Raw genomic sequence first — 19679 nt, 5'->3', positions numbered from 1 at the left:
TCCTCTGTCAATGCCTCAAGAAAAGTGCAATAAGAAATAACTGTTGGGGGGGTGCCTGAGTGGCTCAGATGGTTAAGCGTCTGCCTTCAGCTCAGGTCATGATCTCAGGGTCCTGGGATCGAGTCCCGCATCGGGCTCCCTGCTCCGCAGGAAGCCTGCTTCTCCCTCTGCCTCTCTCTCTCTGTCTCTAATGAATAAATAAATAAAATCTTTAAAAAAAAAAAAAAGAAATAACTGTTGGGGTCTATAGTTGAGCAAGAGAGTTCACCGACAAGGTTAGGCAGAGTTCTTAGGACAACAAAAGTACAGTCCATAAAAGAAAAAAACTAGTAAAGTAGACTATCAAAATTAATAACTTTTACTCTATAAGATATTGTTAAAAGAATGAAAAGAAAAGCTACTGATTGGGAGAAAATATTTACAAACCACATACCTATCAAAAGGCTTACATCCAGAATATTTTAAGAACTCTCAAAGCTCAACAATAAGAAAACAAACAGGGTGGCGTGGGTGGCTGAGTCTGTTAAGCATCTGCCTTTGGCTCAGGTCACGATCCCAGAGTCCTGGGATCGAGCCCCACATCGGGCTCTCTGCGCAGCAGGGAGCCTTCTTCTCCCTCTGCCTCCCTCTCCCCCTGCTTGTTCTCTGGCAAATGGATGGATAAAATCTTAAAAAAAAAAAAAAAAAGAAAAAGAAATCAAAGAGCCCAGGAGCGCATCAGTGGTACAGTCAGTTGGGCATCTGACTCTTGGTTTCCACTCTAGTCATGGGATCTAGCCCCATGAAGGGCTCAGCACAGAGTCTCCCTCTCCCTCTGCCCCTCCCTGCAGCATGTGTGTGCTCTCTAAAATAAATAAATCCTTAATAAAAAGGAAAAAAAAGCCCAATTAAAAAATGGGCAAAAGATATAAACACCTCTCCAAAATTCAACATAATTAGCCATTAGGGAAATAGATATAAACCACAATGAGTTAGCTATCACAGAAATACAAATCAAAACCACTGGATACTACTTCACATTCACTAGGATGGTTATAATAAAGAAAACAGTAACAAGTGTTAGCAAGATTGTGAAGACACTGGAACCCTCAATCACTGACAATGGGAATATAAAATGATGCAGCCACTTTGGAAAGAGTCTGACGGTTACTCAAAAGGCCAAAAAGAGTTATAACACTATCCAGCAATACAACTCTTCTGTATATCCCCAAAAGAATAAAAACATATGTCTACACAAAAACTTATATATCAATGTTTCATAGGTCATTATTCATAGTAGTCAAAAGTGGAAACAACCCCAATGCCCATCAACTAATGGATAAATAAAATGTGGTATGTCCACACAATAGAATCTTATTTATCAATAAAAAAGGAATAAAGTACTGATACATGCTACAACTTGGATAAACCTTGAAAACATTATGCTAAGTAAAAGAAGCCAGTCACAAAAGATCACATGTGATTCCATTTGTATGAAATGTCCAGAGTTGACAAATCTACAGAGACAGAAAGTAGATTAGGGGTTGCCTATGGCTGGGGAAAGGGAGAAACAGGAAGTAACAGCTAGGGTGCACAGACTTTCTTTTCGGGGTCATAAAAATGTTCTAAATTGACAATGAATGGTTGCACAACTCTGTGAATATACTAAAAACCATCAATTTTTACTTTATGTGAGTGAATTTTATGGCTTGTAAGTTATATCTCAATAAAGCTATTTAAAAACCACAATGAAGGGACGCCTGAGTGGCTCAGTCAGTTAAGCATCTGACTTTGGCCCAGTTCATGATCTCAGGGTCCTAGGATCAAGCCCATGGCGGGCTCTGAACTCAGTGGGGTCTGCTTGTCCCTATGCTGCCCCCTCCCGGCTCATGCTCTCTCTTTCTCTCAAATAAATAAAATCTTAAAAAAAAAAAAAAAAAACACAATGAAGTATCATTATACATCTGCTAAAATGGCTAAATTAAAAAATACTGACAATATCAATGTTAATGAGGATGCAGAGCAACGAAATTTTCATACATCGCTGGTGGAAAAGCAAAATGGTACAACCACTCTGAAAAATGTTTTAGCAGTACCTTACAAAGTTAAACATATGTTACCAATGACCCAGGAATCTCCCTCCTGGGTAGCTACTCTAGAGAAATGAAATCATGTTCACATAAACTCCTGTACACAAATATTTATTTACAGTGGCTCTATTTACAACTGTCAAAAACAAGAAATAATCCAAATCCCTTCCAGGGGTGAATGGATAAATCGTGGGGTACATCCACACAATAAAATATGTATTACTTGGCAATAAAAATAATAAGACTATTGATAAACAACAACTTGGATGAAGCTCATTATGCTGAGTGAAAACCAATCTTCACAAGACAGTATACTGTATGGTTCCATTTATATTACAGTCTCAAAATTACCAAACTATGGAGATGAAGAAAAGATTAATTTGGGGCGCCTATGTGACTCAGTCTGTTAAGCGTCTGCCTTCCATTCAGGTCACGATCCCAAGGTCCTGGGATCCCAAGGTCCTGGAGTCCTACATCAAATTCCCTGCTCAGGGGATAGTCTGCTTCTCCCTCTCCCCCTCCCCCCTGCTCTATTTTCAAATAAATAAATAAAATCTTAAAAAAAAAAAAAGATAACTTACTGCCAGGGATTATAAGAGTCAAGAGGGATAACATGAGGGAGTCTTTTGGGGTGATGAGGTCTTTTGGTATCCTGTACCCTGACTATTGTGGTGATGACACACATCTATACATGTATTGAATTCTAAAAACTGTTCACCAAAAGGAAAAAGTGAATTTTTCTTTGTAATTTTTTTATTAAGATTTTATTAATGTATTTGACAGAGAGAGCTAGAGAGCACAAGCAGTGGGAGCAGCAGAGAGAGGGAGAAGCAGGCTCCCCGCTGAGCAGGGAGCCTGATGCAGGGCTCGATCCCAGGACCCTGGGATCATGACTCGAACTGAAGGCAGACACTCAACTGACTGAGCCACACAAGTGCCCCATTTTAAAATGATTTTAAAAGATAAAATTTTATCTTATTTATTTTTTTAAAGATTTTATTTATTTATTTGAGAGAGCGAGAGTAAGAGAGAGAGAGCACAAGCAGGGGGAGCAGCAGGCAGAGGGAGGAGGAGACTCCCCACCGAGCAAAAGCCTGATGAAGGACTCAATCCCTGGACCCTGGGATCATGACCTGAGCCGAAGGCAGATGCTTAACTGACTGAGCCACCCAGGCATCCCTAAAGATAAAATTTTTAAAATTCCAACTTAGAGTCAACTTTTTTCTTTAATTCAATTTTAACTCACTAAGTTATCACCTCTGATAATCGCATTTAGTTAAAAATACAGTATATAGCTCAAAGAAAGATAGTAGCAAAATGGAATACATCCTAAGGAGTACCAAGAGGTAGTAAAGCATCAGGAAATCTGGTAATAAATTAATAAAGGCTTAAAAAAAAACTGGTATGTTAAGCCTGGAGCATAGACGTAAAGGCAAGAATGAGTAATGACAAAGGTTTTCAATTATCTGAAAGGCTTACATATGCACGGGGGTTAGAATTTTTCTGTGTAGTATTAAAGGGAAACATCATTTACCAATGAATCCAAAAGTACAAAGGGTTTTCTAGGCCTCCAGAAATTCAGCATTTATTCCTCAATTATTAGATAATCAAGAAGGAGGAAATTCTAGAAATTTTTGCATTAAACAAAAGGTCAGGCAGGATGATCCTACAGTTTTCTTCCAATTCAAACACTGTATAAATCTATGGACTGTAACTTCTAGAGTTAACCTAGCAAAGTAGAAGGTACTGAACATCTAAAAAAGGTAACTCTTCCTGTCAAAATATCACCTTTCATTGCATAAAGGTAAATATTACAGACACGTTGAGTTCCAAATTTTTAAAAAGACTAAATAAATACAAAATCTTAACAAAAGCCATATTGAGACCTACTTTATTTCCCCAAATCTGATTTGTCCTAAGGATATTAAAATTAAACTCAAATTACTAATGCCTAATTAAATCTAATTTCATTAGGCTTAAAAGACAAAAGTTATAAATATGAATTTCATGCAAATTTCTGTTAGTGAAGAAATCTGAAAAAGAAGTGTTCCTTCCACACAAAAAGTGGTAGTCCTCAAAAGAGCCAAAACATCTGCATTCACTTTAAAGCTCATCAAGACAGACTGACATTTTTAGAAGTATATGGCTTGCTGAACAGTCATCTAGAACAGGATCTTTTGTCTAGTAAACCCTATTCAAGGACCATTTACTTATGTATGGAGTGGCTGAATAAAGGAAAGAACATATTTTTGAGTCCTAGAAAACACAAAGAAATAAACTCTTCATCTAGCTTTGTTAAGGATATAGCAAAACATACTACAAAAGCAGCCAGATCTTTACGCTCAGTCTGTGCTCTCAACATCGGAACCAATTCTAAGAAAACACTGAAACAAAAGAACTCTAGAAAAGCATACAACTTTCTTAGAGAACTACATCTAGCCAAAGACCACCTCCCCAAAAAAGGCATTTCCATTTTAAAGGATAAAACACTTTCTTCTTAAAACTTTGAAGGGCAGAGTTCAACAGCTGCGCTATATTAAACCTGAGCCCTTCCAAAAGGAAGAACAAGAGTCTCTAGAGAGCAAGTAACATGGCCTGCTTTCTCCAAAATTACCAAAATGCCTGCTCTGCCTCAAAGGAAAGTTTCTCCGAGAAAAAGCCTCCACACAGTGCATGGGTGAAAAGCATAAAACTTATAGATTAGGGAAATATGCAAAAATGGGAGAATTTTTGTTTGTTTCTGGAAATCTCCAACCTCTCCCCCAAGGAAAAATGCATTTTGAAGTCTTTCAAGATATAGCATGGAAACTATTTTAAAACATACGAACACAAACAGTAGCTTTCACCCTTAGCTTCCCATCAGAATCACCATAGAGCTAAGCCTCAACCTAATCTTCTAAACTACTATATACTGGGGCCAAGGCATCCGAATTTTTTATGCACACAACAGGTGACTTTGATGCACAGCAAGGGTTTAAAAACCACTAAACTGGAGTAAAATCCCATAAAGGCAAACATTAAGTCTAATGAGTAAAGGCAAAAAAAAAAAAAAAAGGTCACATTTGACAACTAACTAGTTCTAAAGAACCTAAGGTTGTATTCACCTATCAAAATAAGACAACAGAAAGAAAATTTGAAACAGGAATTCTAAATCACTCTCATACCATTACTTAAAAGACAAAAGACTTAGAATTCTTAGTTTGCTAAAATATCCAAATATTTTAGCTGAAAGTCATTGTGAAGAATCTGGCCACTCCATAATTCAGGTACAGTAAGGTTCCACGAGGGTCTTTGGATACTGCAAACTAAAAAAAAAAAAAGTTATAAGAGCTCATGTATTATATGCAATTATCTGTCAACCTTAAGAAAGCTCAAGGTTTTAATCACAGCCAAAATATATTTCAGCCATCATCAGAGCTTCATTAAGCCTACTTTGTTTTACACAAAATCCTAACAGGTTTACTTGCTTGGTATTCAAACTCATGACAAATGAAAAAGGGTAGTGAAACTGCTAAAAAGAAGCAGACCAGTCAAAGAGGGACACAAAAACACTATTAAAAAGCAGACAAAAGAACTCAGAAAGTATAGCAAACACTTGATAGTTTTTAAAGGAATCAGAATACAATAACTGTTTTTCCTAATGATCACTGGAATAAGGAAAAAAGAAAAATATGTTCAGTTTACCTTAATACATACATCACATGCACAAGAAAGTATAATAATCAAGTCACATATACAAAGTTTTTCACCAAAAATAATTACCAAACCTAAGGGGAAAAAAAATCCTTACTACAAAAAATAAAACGAAAAACCCTAATTTCTCAATTGGAGACTCTCACTGTACAAAAGGCACAGTACAGTGAAAATAAAGAGCATCAGATAGTTTCTCAAATAAAGACATCTTGCTAAAAGAAAAACAGAAGACACTGAGGTTTTATTTTACTATTATCAGACCTATATTTCTCACTACTAAAGTCAACATGTTCCTTTAGACTGCTAAACTGGACAATTTACTAGCAATGCAAATTTTAAAACCTGTTTCCTCATCTTTGTTTCCTCATCTGAAAAATGAGAAAAATAAGAACACCTACCTAAGTTATGGGATTACTGTGAGAAATACGTAAGATAATGCAGGTAAAGTATTGGCACAGTGACTAATACACAGTGAGAAATAAATGTCAGCTATTAGTAATTTGTGCTCAGAACAAATACCATAAAAATGATTCTCAACTTTCACCAAGGGATTTATTTTAGAAGCTTCTCCATTTGAAATTGTCTTACTCTGTATTTACCCCATACCCAAACAGAGGACATGTATTACGAAGGAAGCAAATTGCTCCTCCTTTCTCCACTAAGCCCAATGAAACATCAACTTTTAAGAACTTCAGGTAAAGTGGCTTGCAGAACCCAAGTCTAATAATCACATTTAGTTACTATTATTCCAAAAAAGTTATCATGTTCCATGAATACCCTTTTCCAAGTAAATTCATTTCTACCTCTTTTTTAAAAATTGAATACAAGAGTCAGGACACTTGGGGTCCCTGGGTGGCTCAGTCGTTAAGCATCTGCCTTCGGCTCAGGTCATGATCCCAGGGTCCTGGGATCGAGCCCCGCATCGGGCTCCCTGCTCGGCGGGAAGCCTGCTTCTCCCTCTCCCATTCCCCCTGCTTGTGTTCCCTCTCTTGCTGTGTCTCTCTCTGTCAAATAAATAAATAAAATCTTTAAAAAAAAAAAAAAAAAGGTCAGGACACTTGTCAAGGAAATTTATGAGTACAAAAAAATCTGTAAGACAACTTCAATCCAGAAGTATAACACAGTTTTAGGTCAATATCCTAAACTCAGACAACCTCAAGTAATTAGAAAAAAGTATGTGTTGTAGATATCTTATATTCACATTTATGTAGGTTAGTGCTTCCTTGGCTTTCATTGATGAGGCTACTAACAGAATTACTACCTATGGCTTCCTGCTTTTCCTCACAATCACACATCTCTAAATATGTATTTACTCACCTATGTGATTATTTGTGTGCCAGTACATGGGTGCCATGAAGTATACAAAAATAAGTAAAAATTCTGTCCCCCTCCAAAAAAGCCTGTGGCCTCACTACTGATATACCAGTCCACATGCTAAAAACTGCTTATTTACAAGTGTGTGTATGAGTATGTGTGTAAAAAAGGGTCAGTATAGGTTGTTGTGTTGAGGCAACCGACAATCCAAATATCTTTGTAACTTACAACAAAGATTTATTTCTTAGTCACTTATTATTTTATGTAACCTGTAACAATCAGCTTCTAGCTTTGCTTCATGTGATCTTCATTCCAGGATCTAAGCTAAAAGAAAAAAATCCCACCTAAAATGTCCATCTCATAGGCAGAGGGAAAAGAGACATGGCAAAACATGAGACAGCTCTCAAAGCTTCTGCTTGACATGACATATTATTGCCAGTAACATTTCATTGGCTCAAACAAATCACCTGGCTAATGAGGCAGTGATGTATAATCCTGTCACAGGGAACAGAGGCAAATATTCTAAACAATAACAGCATCTATCACAATATCTATCACAAAGATTAAAGAAAAGAAACATATTCAGATATGCAAGCCAATAATAAAAGTAGTGTTTATTTAGGTAAGGTTTACTATGTGCCAGACACTATTCTAATATTTATCAGTATTAAAATATTTAATTTTAAGAAGACGTCAACAAAGATGTCTACTACTGAAGAAAACAGACCAACTATGGGTATTTCTTAATGAGGAAAATAAGCAAAACAATGAAACCTATTAGAAGACATTTTAGGGGCAGATGGGTGGCTCAGTCGGTTAAGCGTCCAACTCTTGATCTCAGCTCAGATCTTATCTCAGGGTCATGAGTTCAAGCCCTACCTTGAGCTCCACACTGGGGTGGAGACTACTTCAAAAAAAAAAAAGACACTTTAGAGATATTTCAAGCTCACTAAACTTGGCTTTGACATGTTTCAAAGAAGGCGAAAGTAGCTGCACTTCAGAGAGGAATTTATCCAGCTTATCTGAAGTAGAAGCCAACAACTGGTTTTAAATGTCTTAGATGTTTCTCAAATTTGGGCTAAGACAGTTTCCCAGCAAGGTGTAATATACACAGAACTCCTGTCAACCTTAGGACTGTCAACTTTAGCACATCTTACTCACTGGAGGTTCCTGGAGACTCATAATTTCATACTGGCTTATCTAATGCTGAAAAAGGAAATAAGGCAACACAACAGAGCCAGAGAAGGAGCACAAAATAAGCCTCCCAAAAAAGATCCATACACTTAGTTCCCACCACATCATTAATACCCTGTGCAGACCCTAAGGAACTGTGTTTGAGGTAAACACAAGATTCAGTTCAAAATGAGAAGTGATGGGGCGCCTCGGTGGTTCAGTGGTTAAGCGTCTGCCCTCGGCTCAGGTCATGAACCCAGGGTCCTGGGATGGAGCCCGGGGCTCTCTGCTCAGTGGGGAGCCTCGTTCTCCCTCTCCCTCTGCCTGCAGCTCCCCCTGCTTGTGCCCTCTCATTCTCTCTCTGACAAATAAATAAATAAAATAAAATAAAAAACAAAATGAGAAATGATGAAACAAGGCTAGATAAGTATATATGAATAGGTTAAAGAAAACAAAAACAAAAACCACTGTATCAAGCATGGAGTCTAAAGTACTGCTATTTTGAGACAGAGTACCATTTTATCTAGCTTTTAGATTAAAATCCTAAGTAGTTAAACTTACCCTGGACAATTCCACAAATAAGTCCGGGAAAGTAAGAATAAATGTAGGCCACTGATCCAAGTTTCCCCCGCTCTCACTCAATCCAGGGAAATGAGAAGCACATGGAAACTAAGACACTCTAGAGCATGAGCTCAGTAACTAGATCAACTGAATCATCTACACTGTTTAAATAATTTTTCCCCCTTATGTATGTTGTTGGGTTTTTTGGTTTGCTCTTGTTTTTTACTGATATACTATAGTTAATTTCATACAAGCTAATGTAACTGCATCTTTCCTTCTACTGATCTTTCTTCAATATTTGTTCACTACTCCCCTTCTTACCAACTGCCTGATTCTACTCTCCCTCATTTTATTCAAGTGATCTGAAATGTTACATTATTTGCAAATGTTTTATAAGCATTACAATAAAATGAATTTTAGATTTAGATTATCCAATTAATTGGTTCTCTTTCCACCTACAAACTTTTCAGATCCTCATTACCTCCCAATCATAATGGAAAGAGAAAACTTATGGATGAAAAGCCAATACTATGTAAAAGAGAAGGGCTATAAATTTGCCTCAAGGTGCGCTAACCGTAAGCTCTTTGTGTAAATAAATAGGGGCACTTGACCGGCTTAGTCAGTAGAGCATGCAACTCTCGATCTCAGGATTGTGAGTTCAAGCCCCTTACTGGGTGTAGCGGTTCCTTAAAAATAAAATCTTCAGGGGGTGGCGAAGTTGGTTAAGTGTCTGACTCTCCTGTTTGGGCTCAGGTCGTGATCTCAGTAGTGATGGCAGGGCAGGATCGTGGGGCCAACCCCCCAACGGGCTCCACGCTGAGACTCTTCCTCCCTCTCACTCTGCCCCTCCCCTCTCTAAAATAAATAAATCTTTTTTAAAAAATTAAAAAATAATATCTTTTTTAAAAAGGCAAATAAAGCGGCGTCTGAGTGGCTCAGCCGTTAGGCGTCTGCCTTCAGGCTCAGGTCATGATCCCAGTCTCCTGGGACCGAGCCCCGATTCGAGCTGCTGCTCAGTGGAAGGCCTGCTTCTCCCTCTCCCACTCCCCCTGCTTGTGTTCCTGCTCTCGCTATCTCTGTCAAATAAATAAAATCTTTAAAAAAAAGGGGGGGGGGCAAGTAAATGTGTCATTTGACTTGTGTTTAAAATTTGTTTTCCTTGGCAAAGTTTTTTAATGTGTGAAACAAAGGTCACCATTTATGATGTAATGTTTTATTTTCAAATCTCTTCAAACACATTTGCAAGCAGAAACTCTTCAAATTTGCGTAAGTAGTACTAATTATCATCAGTTTCCAAAATCCAGTATCTTACTTCAACTACAATAGCTGACAAAATAGCTGTGACTTAAGCTTAAATATACAGTCATATCTTAATTAGCCATGCACCAGTGGACCCTTCAAATTTGTTTTGAGTTCTAGGGCTACTATGAATACATTACTTGGGAATGCAAAATTAATCTCCATAATGTCTAGAACAAGAACTAACCTGATCACCTCTCTTACAGCCTAAGTCAATCAGTGAGGCATTTTACTTAAAGAAGCACTTTCCATTCTTCCAAGTTCCCCATACGTAAAATAGTTAACAACAAACTTTTTTACCTTTCCCCAATCTTAGCATCGTATTTTTCAAGAACCATATATTATGTATATATCCACTATTGCCTTCGAAGCTTTTCATAAGCCACTGACCCAACCCAGAACATCCTCTTCTTCTCCCCACCCCCCAACACCCACTATTTAAAACCTTAATAAAACTTACCTCTAAAAATCCTTTCTAATTAACTCTAGTTCTAACTTTCTGCATTCCCTTTATATTTTAATATAACACTAAATTAACTAGCATTTGACTAGACCAATTTTTAACCACCCCCATCTGTCCATACAGTCTTTCCATGTTACTCTAAGCACTTAGTGTAGTCTCCAGAGCATGCATAAAGATATTCAATATATGCCCTGGTTTCTAATAAACAATGAAAATAGCGATAAAACATAATTCTTCGCAGATAAAAATACTAGTGTGTATACTGTGTTAGTAACAAAGTCAGGAAAATTCGGAAAAACAGGGAAATCGAAAATCAATGCAGTCGGAAAAAACGCTTCACAAACAAAAAAACACTATCACAAAAACGCTTCAAAGCAGAACAATAACAGCAACAATCTCTGAATTATTGTGAAGCTTTAATAAAATTCTGGATAGGAAACTTGCCAACATTACCACCAGCCTTTTAAAAATTACCTTCCAGTATTACTAACAGTGATATGTTCACTAACAACGAATTCCAAACAAGCAGTCTGATGAATAAAACAATCTTTCTGTATAGAAACCCACTAATACCACTTAAAGCCGTGTTAAGGGACAGAGGGATGTAACATTCCAACAAGGACTGGGAGTGACGGACAAACAGGTGAAAAATGGAGGAGTTCGGAAAGTGGGGAGAAAAATCAGACTCCTCCCCTTCTTTGGGGGCTAGAGCTCGGCTCGCAGACCCAGAGACAACCCCACCCCACGGACCCTCTCTCAGAGCAACAGTCCAAAAGCTTCCAAGAAACCATACGTCCTCCTTCCCCATCCCGGCATTCACGCCCCCACTCGCCTGGCCAGCGCCCCTGAATCGCAGCTAGTCCCAAATCCGCCTGCCCTCTCCGGAGGAAGAGGTCAGCAGAGAAAGCTTTCCCCGAGGCCTTCTCCGGGACCCAGCCAGCAGAGACCTCCGCACAAGTGGAGAGACCCCAGAAGCTTGAAGAAGAAGCCTGACAATCCTGTTACCTGATAGGAACCCTGGAAACGGAAATGGCAGCTACAGCCACTGCTCTTTTCCCCCACAACATTTGCCTCAGCGCCTCTGACATTGAGACCGCCGCCATCTTGCTGCAGGCAAACGCCAGGACGGATCTCCGGAAGGGACAAACTTCCTTCGTTCTCAAGGCTCTGTAACCACAATGTAATAGAGTGGGCTTTTGTTTACTTCATTTTTGTTTGGCGTTTAGAAAAGAGGTGGAAGGTTTGATTGACAGAGAAGAAGGAAAATGAATGGAAGAAAATGCAGCAGAGCATTAAGTGTAAATATTACCTCCATAAATTGTAATCTTTGTTGTTAGGACTGGTTATTTAATGAAAATACACCCCCACCCCAAAAGAAAAAAAAAAAACCTGGAAAATTTAAACACCTGCAACTCATAATTTTTTCAAAGGACTGAGCATATTTAGGGCCGAGCCCACCGGAAGAGCCAGAGGGCTCTCTGGCTTTTTGAGAACCTAAAGTAGTACTTTTCCAAAGTGTTGCCAGATTCAGAACATAAGCCCTCAGGAAAGGACTGTATTCAGTTTGATGTTCTCTAGTTGTAACGATCATATTTTCCAATTTGGACACATGGCCTGGAAAAGGGTTATTTTTTTGACATGTGGATTTCAATGAAAAACTAATGGAACACAATATTTGATATCCTTGTCTTCCCAGTAAATTCTGAACGTGCAATCATAATCGAAACACCAAGAATGTTATTAATGCTTCATACATATAAAACAAAAATTGCCTTCTGAGACCAGTGTTGGAAACATCTTTGTATTGTGGGCTACTGACCTTAAAAACAATGATTAACTGTGAATTATTTAAAATAAAAAGGTTAGTTGGGATGCTTGGGTGGATCAGTCTGTTAAGCATCAGCCTTAGGCTCAGGTCAGATCTTAGGGTCCCGGAATCAAGCCCCGTTTTGGGCTCCTGGCTCAGCCTTGAGTCTACTCCTCCCTCTTCCTCTGCCTCTGCCCCCAACCACTCTCACTCACGCCTGTACTCTCTCTCTCTCAAAAAAAAAAAAAAAGTTTGTTAAAGAAAAAAAATCATAAAGAAGAGAAAATACATGTACTATATTTATTGGGAAAAAAACAATCCATATATGAGTGGACTCGCATAGTTCAAACCCATGTTGTTCAAGGTTCAACAGTACTGTTTCCATTCTTATAATTTTGACATTTCAAGAATGTTACATAAATTGACTCATGCAGTGTATGACTTTTTGAGATTGGCTTCTTACACTCAGCATAATGCCCTTGAGAACTGTTCAAGTTAATGCATGTATCAACAGTGCATTCCTTTTTATTGCTGAGTAGCATTCCTAGTGTGTTAGGATCCTCCAGAAAAGCAAAGCCAATAAGATACACATATGGACGTACCTATTTGTTTAACCATTCACCTACTGCAAAATATTTTGGTTGTTTCCCGTTTTTGGCTATTACAAATAAAACTGCTATGAACACTCGTGGGTTTTGTGTGTGTCTGTGTGTGTGTGTGTGTATAGACATAAATTTTCATTTCTCTGGGATAAGTGTTCAAAAGCACAATGTGATATATGTATGTTTGTTTTTAAAGAAACTGCTTAACTATTTTTCAAAGTAGCTATACCATTTTACATTCCTACCACCAATATATGAGATACAGTTTCTCCTTATCCTCACCAGCAGTTGCTATTTCACTATTTTTGATTTTAGCTCAACCAACATTAATAATAGGTGTGTCATGATATCTCATCATGGCCTTAATTTACATTCCCCTAATGGCTAATATCAAATATCTTTTCATGTGCTTATTTGCCATCTGTATATTCTATGTTAAATATCTCATGTCTTTTGCTCATTGAATATTCACCAATCCTATGTCCTAAACATTTTCACCTATGTTTTCTTCTAAAGTTTTTTTAGCTTTACCTTTTACAGTTAAGTCTATGGTCTTTTTTGAGTTAGGTTTTTAGTTAATAAGGTGTGAGGTTTAGATCAAGATTCAATTTTTTATCTGTGGATATCCAGTTGCTTCAGCACTCTATTTAAAAAAGACTATCTTCCATTGAATTGCTTTTGTACCTTTTGGCCATACTATTTCTGGGTTTTCTATTTCAGAAGGAATTTTAAGCCCTAGGATAGTATTGATGTTGGGTTAAATTTTAATAAAGATTTTTTGGGTTTTTTTAAGATTTAATTTATTTCAGGGCACCTGGGTGGTTCAGTTGGTTAAGCAGCTGCCTTCAGCTCAGGTCATGATCCCAGAGCCCCAGGCTCGAGTCTCACATTGGGTTCCCTGTTCAGCGGGGAGTCTGCTTCTCCCTCTGACCCTCTCCCTTCTTGTGCTCTCTCACCCTCTCTCTCTCAAATAAATGAGTAAAATCTTTTTTAAAAATTTTTTTGGGTGCCTGGGTGGCTCAGCCATTGAGCGTCTGCCTTCGGCTCAGGTCATGATCCCAGGGTCCTAGAATCGAAACCCGCATTGGGCTCCCTGCTCCGCGGGAGGCCTGCTTCTCCCTATCCCACTCCGTCTGCTTGTGTTTCCTCTCTCACTGTGTCTCTCTCTCTCTCTGAAATAAATAAAATCTTTAAAAAAAAAAATCTTTTTCTTTTTTTTTTTAAAGATTTTATTTATTTCAGAGAGAGAGATAGTAAGAGAGAGCACAAGCAGGGAGGAGAGAGAGAGGCAGGCTCCCCACCAGCAGAGAACCCAATATGGGGCTCAATCCCAGGACCCCGAGATCATGACCTGAGCCAAAGGCAGATGCTTAACCGACTGAGTCGCCCTGGGGTCCCTGGTATTTTATTTTATTTTATTTTATTTTATTTTATTTTTTTAAGATTTTATTTATTTATTCATGAGAGACAGAGAGAGAGAGAGAGAGAGGCAGAGGGAGAAGCAGGCTCCCAAGGAGCAGGGAGCCCGATGCGGGACTCGATCCCAGGACCCTGGGATCATGACCTGAGCCGAAGGCAGACGCTTAACCATCTGAGCCACCCAGGCACCCCTTTGGTATTTTATTTTTTAAGGAGTAACTTATGATCTGTCCCAATGTTCATCAGGTCAACTTACTGGAGCCTTGTTCCTAGTCCCATGGACCAAAACTCAACCTCTCCACCTACCACCTATTCTAGTCCCTTCCTTTTGTGAATTTGGAATCCAGAGGGAAGACTTCACTGGTCTGTTTCCCTTTCTACACAGCCTTTGATCCCAAATCAGAATTGCTAACAATACACTCCTGTAGAATATCTGGGTCTCTTGACCTTCTGAAGCTGGGTTCCCTCAGCTGTCCATAGCTGAAGTCCTTGCTGACCTCACATATAGGATATAGGCCTAAGAATGGAACAGAAATAACTTGCTATGTGCATTTATTTATTTAATTTTTTTTACAATTTCACCTAACTATAGACTCTACCACTGAGCTTAATAAAATGTCTACGTCTAAATACCAGTTTGATATTTCAATAGGAGTATTAAAATTGACTTTACTGGGGCGCCTGGGTGGCTCAGTCGTTAAGCGTCTGCCTTCGGCTCAGGTCCTGATCCCAGGGTCCTGGGATTGAGCCTCACATCAGGCTCCCTGCTCCGCGGGAAGTCTGCTTCTCCCTCTCCCACTCCCCCTGCTTGTGCTCCCTCTCTCACTGTGTCTCTCTCTGTCAAATAAATAAATAAATAAATAAAATCTTTAAAAAATAAAATAAAATAAAATTGATTTTACTTTTGCTTGCATTTCATGTATGGTGACCAAAATCCTTCTGAGCAGCTCATCATTGCTAAACAAAACAGCAATTTTTTTTTAAGATTTTATTATTTATTTGAGAGAGAGAAAGCACTCGCACAAACAGGGAGAGGGGCAGAGGGAGAGAGAGAAGCAGGCTCCCCACTGAGCAGGGAGCCCAACTCAGGGCTTGATCCTAGGACCCGAGGATCACGACCTAAGCGGGAGACAGATGCTTAACCGACTGAGCCACCTAGTTACCCCAACAAAATGGCAATCTAAGACACTTGTTTTACTACTAATTAGTATTCACTATCTAACTGTATCTGACTCCTCAGTAGTTTGGCATAGCTTTTAATTCATTGAGTATCTTTTTTTTTTTTTTAATTCACTGAGTATCTTTAACCTCATTTCCCAAATGATATTCTGGGGAACACTACTTGTGAGAAACATTAACAGGTGCTCCTAAAAATTGCTTCCATATTACTAATATTCTAGACTTGAATATTCACAATATCCTTGGAGTACTTTTTTTGTCCAGTTCTATTGAGATATAATTGACTTATAACATTTTGTAAATTCAGGGTGTAAAACATGATGATTTGATATATGCACATACTGCAAAATGAGTACCACTAAGGATAGTGAACACATTCATCACCTCACATGGCTACCTTTGTGTGTATGTGTGTGTGGTGAGGATTTTTAATATCTACTCTCAGCAACTTCCAAGTATACAATGCAGCAGTATTGTTAACGATAGTCACTGTGCTATAAATTAGATCCCCGGAGTTTATTTATATTATAACTGGAAGTTTGTACCCTTTGACTACCTTTACCCATCCCTCCCCCAACTTCTCCCCACCTCTAATACCCCTACCTCACCCCTGGAAACCACCTATCTATTCTGTTTCTATGAGTTCAGTTTTTTAGATTCCACATATAAGTTAATAAGGCATTTGTCCTTTTCTGTCTGACTTAATTCATTTAGCATAATGTCCTCCGGTTTCATCCATTTTGTCACAAATGGTAGGATTTCCAACTTTTTAGTATCTGAATAATGTTCTTATATATATATGTATGTGTGTGTATATATTCCACATTTTCTTGATCTATTCATCCGTCAGCAAACACTTAGGTTGTTCTCATGTCTTGGCTATGGGAAATAATCCTGCAATGAACATGAGGGTACAGCTATCTCTCAAAGATAATGATTTCATTTACTTCAGATATATGCCCACAAGTGGAATTTCTGAATCGTATGGTAACCTTGAAGGCATTCCTTTTTTTTTTTTTAAGTCATGATCCCCTTTATTTATTTATTTATTTATTTATTTATTTATTTTAAAGTAAGCTCTAGAGGCCCCTGGGTGGCTGAGTCCGTTAAGCATCTGCCTTCAGCTCAGATCATGATCCCAGTGTCCTGGGATCAAGTCCCACAGGAGCCCACTTCTCCCTCTGCCATTCCCCCTGCTTGTGCTCTCTCTCTGTCTGTCTCTCTCTTTCAAATAAATAAATAAAATCTTAATAAATAAATAAATAAAAGTAAGCTCAGGGTGCCTGGGTAGCTCAGTTGGTTAAGCAGCTGCCTTCAGCTCAGGTCATGATCCCAGGGTACTGGGATCAAGCACCGCATCGGGCTCCTTGCTCCACAGGAAGCCTGCTTCTCCTTCTCCCACTCCCCCTGCTTGTATTCCCTCTCTCGCTGAGTCTCTGTCAAATAAATAAATAAAAATATTTTAAAAATTTTTTAAAAAGTAAGCTCTATGCCAACTCTTGGCTTGAACTCACAACCCTGAGATGAAGAGTCTGTGACCTCATTTCCCACTTCTGTGGCTTTACTCACTGCATTCTAGACCCACTGGACACTTCGATATTCCCAGAACATGCCAGGCCCAATTTGCTTGCTTTTCCCTGTGTCTGGAATATGCCTCTGTCTCTGTCTCTGTCTCTGTCTCTCTCTCTCACCTCCTTCAGGTCTTTGCTCACATGTTACCTTATCAGTCAGGTCCTTCCTGACTACTTAATCTAAAATTTTGACCCTAGCCCCTATACATCTTCCTTGCTTTATTTTTCATCCTTAGCATTTTTGTAAGTTTTTGTACTTTATGAACTTCCTTTGATAAATATGAATTATAAGGAGGAAAAAAATCCCCCAGTAAATAAGGCCAATCTCCCTTCAGCTATGGACATAAACTCTTCTTTGTTTTCACAGAAATGCTTCCAGGAACAATTGTTCTAATTCTGCAATTAATATTGATCAAATGAAGTAATTTTGATTTAACTTACAAAAATTAGTAAACTGTGTAATTTTTAATATTATTTCTACCTGAAGATTTGCATTGGTTTCCTACCAGGTTACCACATTCATTCTGGTCTCCAATTTACACTCCCCCCTGGAAATGAACACATGATCATCTCACCTGTGTGAATCCCTCCAATGGCTTACCATTGCCCTCAGAATAAAATCTCTTCTCCTGACCTGACAGGCTCTACATGGTTTGTGCCCCACCTTCCTCTCTAGACCACTGATTGTCTTTCTGTCCTGCCCCAAGGCCTTTTGCAAACCATTGCCTACTGAAGCGCTCTTCCTTGCCTCTTCTCTAGTCATCCTCCTTGTTCAGATCATAGCTAGAGAGTCACTCCCTGTGACAGAAACTGTAGGTATCTTATAGACATTTCCCACCATCTTCATCCTTGCTGACAGAGCCTGACTCCTACTATAGAAACTAAACAATGTAGGATAGTTGATTTCCCATCAGCTCTTGCAGCCAGCACACTGGCATGCCAAGGCCAAGGGGATCTGAAATCCCTTGTGGGAGAAAAAAGCTTCTGAAAAAAGGAGACACACAAAGAGAAATGCCTCCTTTCCTGTCTTTAGATGCAATTGTATGAGGACATAAAGCCTAGAGCTGTGGCATCCTCTCAGCATGAGGGAACAAGCATCACAACCTACCCAAGGAGAAAGGATAGAACAGGGGCGCCTGGGTAGCTCAGTCATTGAGCATCTGCCTTCGGCTCAGGTCATGATCCCAGGGTCCTGGGATTGAGCCCTGCATTGGGCTCCCTGCTCAACGGGAAGCCTGCTCCTCCCCCCACCCCCACTCCCCCTGCTTGTGTTCCATCTCTTGCTGTCTCTCTCTCTGTCAAATAAATAAATAAAATTAAAAAAAAAAAAAAAGAAGAAAGAAAGGATGGAAGAGCAGAGGGAGGGAAAGAGCCTAAGGTTTTAATGGCATTATTGAGCTTCTGAATCAACCCTGATCAAAATGCCTCCTCCTTCTTGTTATAAGAAGGAAGTGCCTTGAACTGTTTAAGCCTCCATCTGTTAGATATCCTGCAGCCAAAAACATCTTTATTGATCCTCTTACACAAGGAATATTTCTCTGACTTCCCTGACCACATCAACTCCTCTTTTTGTAGATCCACCGAGCACCATATCTTTCTCCTTTGAAGCACCTCCCATGCTACAGTTTTAATGCAATGTAATTGTCATTTTCTCCAGAATGTAAAGTAATTTCTCTGTGGACAGGATCATATCCGTTTTTGCTGTACCTAGCCTAGGCCCTGACACATAATAGGCCCCAACGAAAGTATAGAATGAATGAATTAGTGAGTAAATAAATGAATGAATAAATGAAGATAACTGGAACTGTAAAAATGTGGAAAATGGGGGGGTGCCTTTTATTTTTGATATTTTTGCTTAAAGCTTGTACAAATTATTATATTTTTTAAGAATTTATTTGTTTATTTGATAGAGAGAGACACATTGAGAGAGGGAACACAAGCAGGGGGAGTGGGAGAGGGAGAAGCAGGCTTCCCGCCGAGCAGGGAGCCCGATGCGGGGCTCGATCCCAGGACGCTGGGATCATGACCCGAGCCGAAGGCAGACGCTCAACGACTGAGCCACCCAGGCGCCCCTGTACAAATTCTTTTTAATGTGGTTGTTCTCTCACAATCTTATTGGTTTCTAATATTTCATCTTGGATCAAATGTCGTTCCTGAAGACTAGGTTGGGATGTTGGGGGGTAGAGGCCCAGTGTTGCTGGCAGGAGACCTGAAACCATAAATCTACCTTTTACTAGACTTGCATTAAAAAAAAAAAAAGTTTAATAACCCCTTTCATTTCCTATTTCTCACATTTCAAATACAGGATATAGGCCTGAAATGAAACAGAAATAATTTGCTGTGTGCATTTATTTTATTTTTTACAATGTCACCGAAACTATAGATTCAATCACTAGGATTAATAGATGCCTAGGTCTAAATACCATTTTATTATTTAAAATAGGAGTATTAAAATGTGAATCGATTTTACTTTTTGCTTGCATTTCAAGCATGGTGGCCAAAAGAAACATTTAGTTTAGACTTTCTGAT

General features: G+C 38.9%; 1 protein-coding gene across 1 annotated transcript in view; it reads right to left on the bottom strand.

The window, feature by feature from the left end:
* LOC118006687 (NADH dehydrogenase [ubiquinone] iron-sulfur protein 4, mitochondrial) overlaps positions 1-11721 on the bottom strand; it is a 117388-nt gene extending 105667 nt beyond the window's left edge. The window contains exon 1 of the mRNA XM_034999444.1: positions 11578-11721. Coding sequence (XP_034855335.1) covers positions 11578-11675 — 98 coding nt within the window. The 5' untranslated portion in view covers positions 11676-11721. The remainder of the gene's footprint in view (positions 1-11577) is intronic.
* Positions 11722-19679: the final 7958 nt, after the last annotated feature.

The sequence above is a fragment of the Mirounga leonina genome, unplaced genomic scaffold (genome assembly GCF_011800145.1).
Source record: "Mirounga leonina isolate KUSES-001 unplaced genomic scaffold, KU_Mleo_1.0 Mir_98, whole genome shotgun sequence".
Taxonomy (NCBI): Eukaryota; Metazoa; Chordata; class Mammalia; order Carnivora; family Phocidae; genus Mirounga; species Mirounga leonina.
Note: the sequence above shows the minus strand (reverse complement) of the source record. Positions and strands in the feature narration are given on the sequence as shown.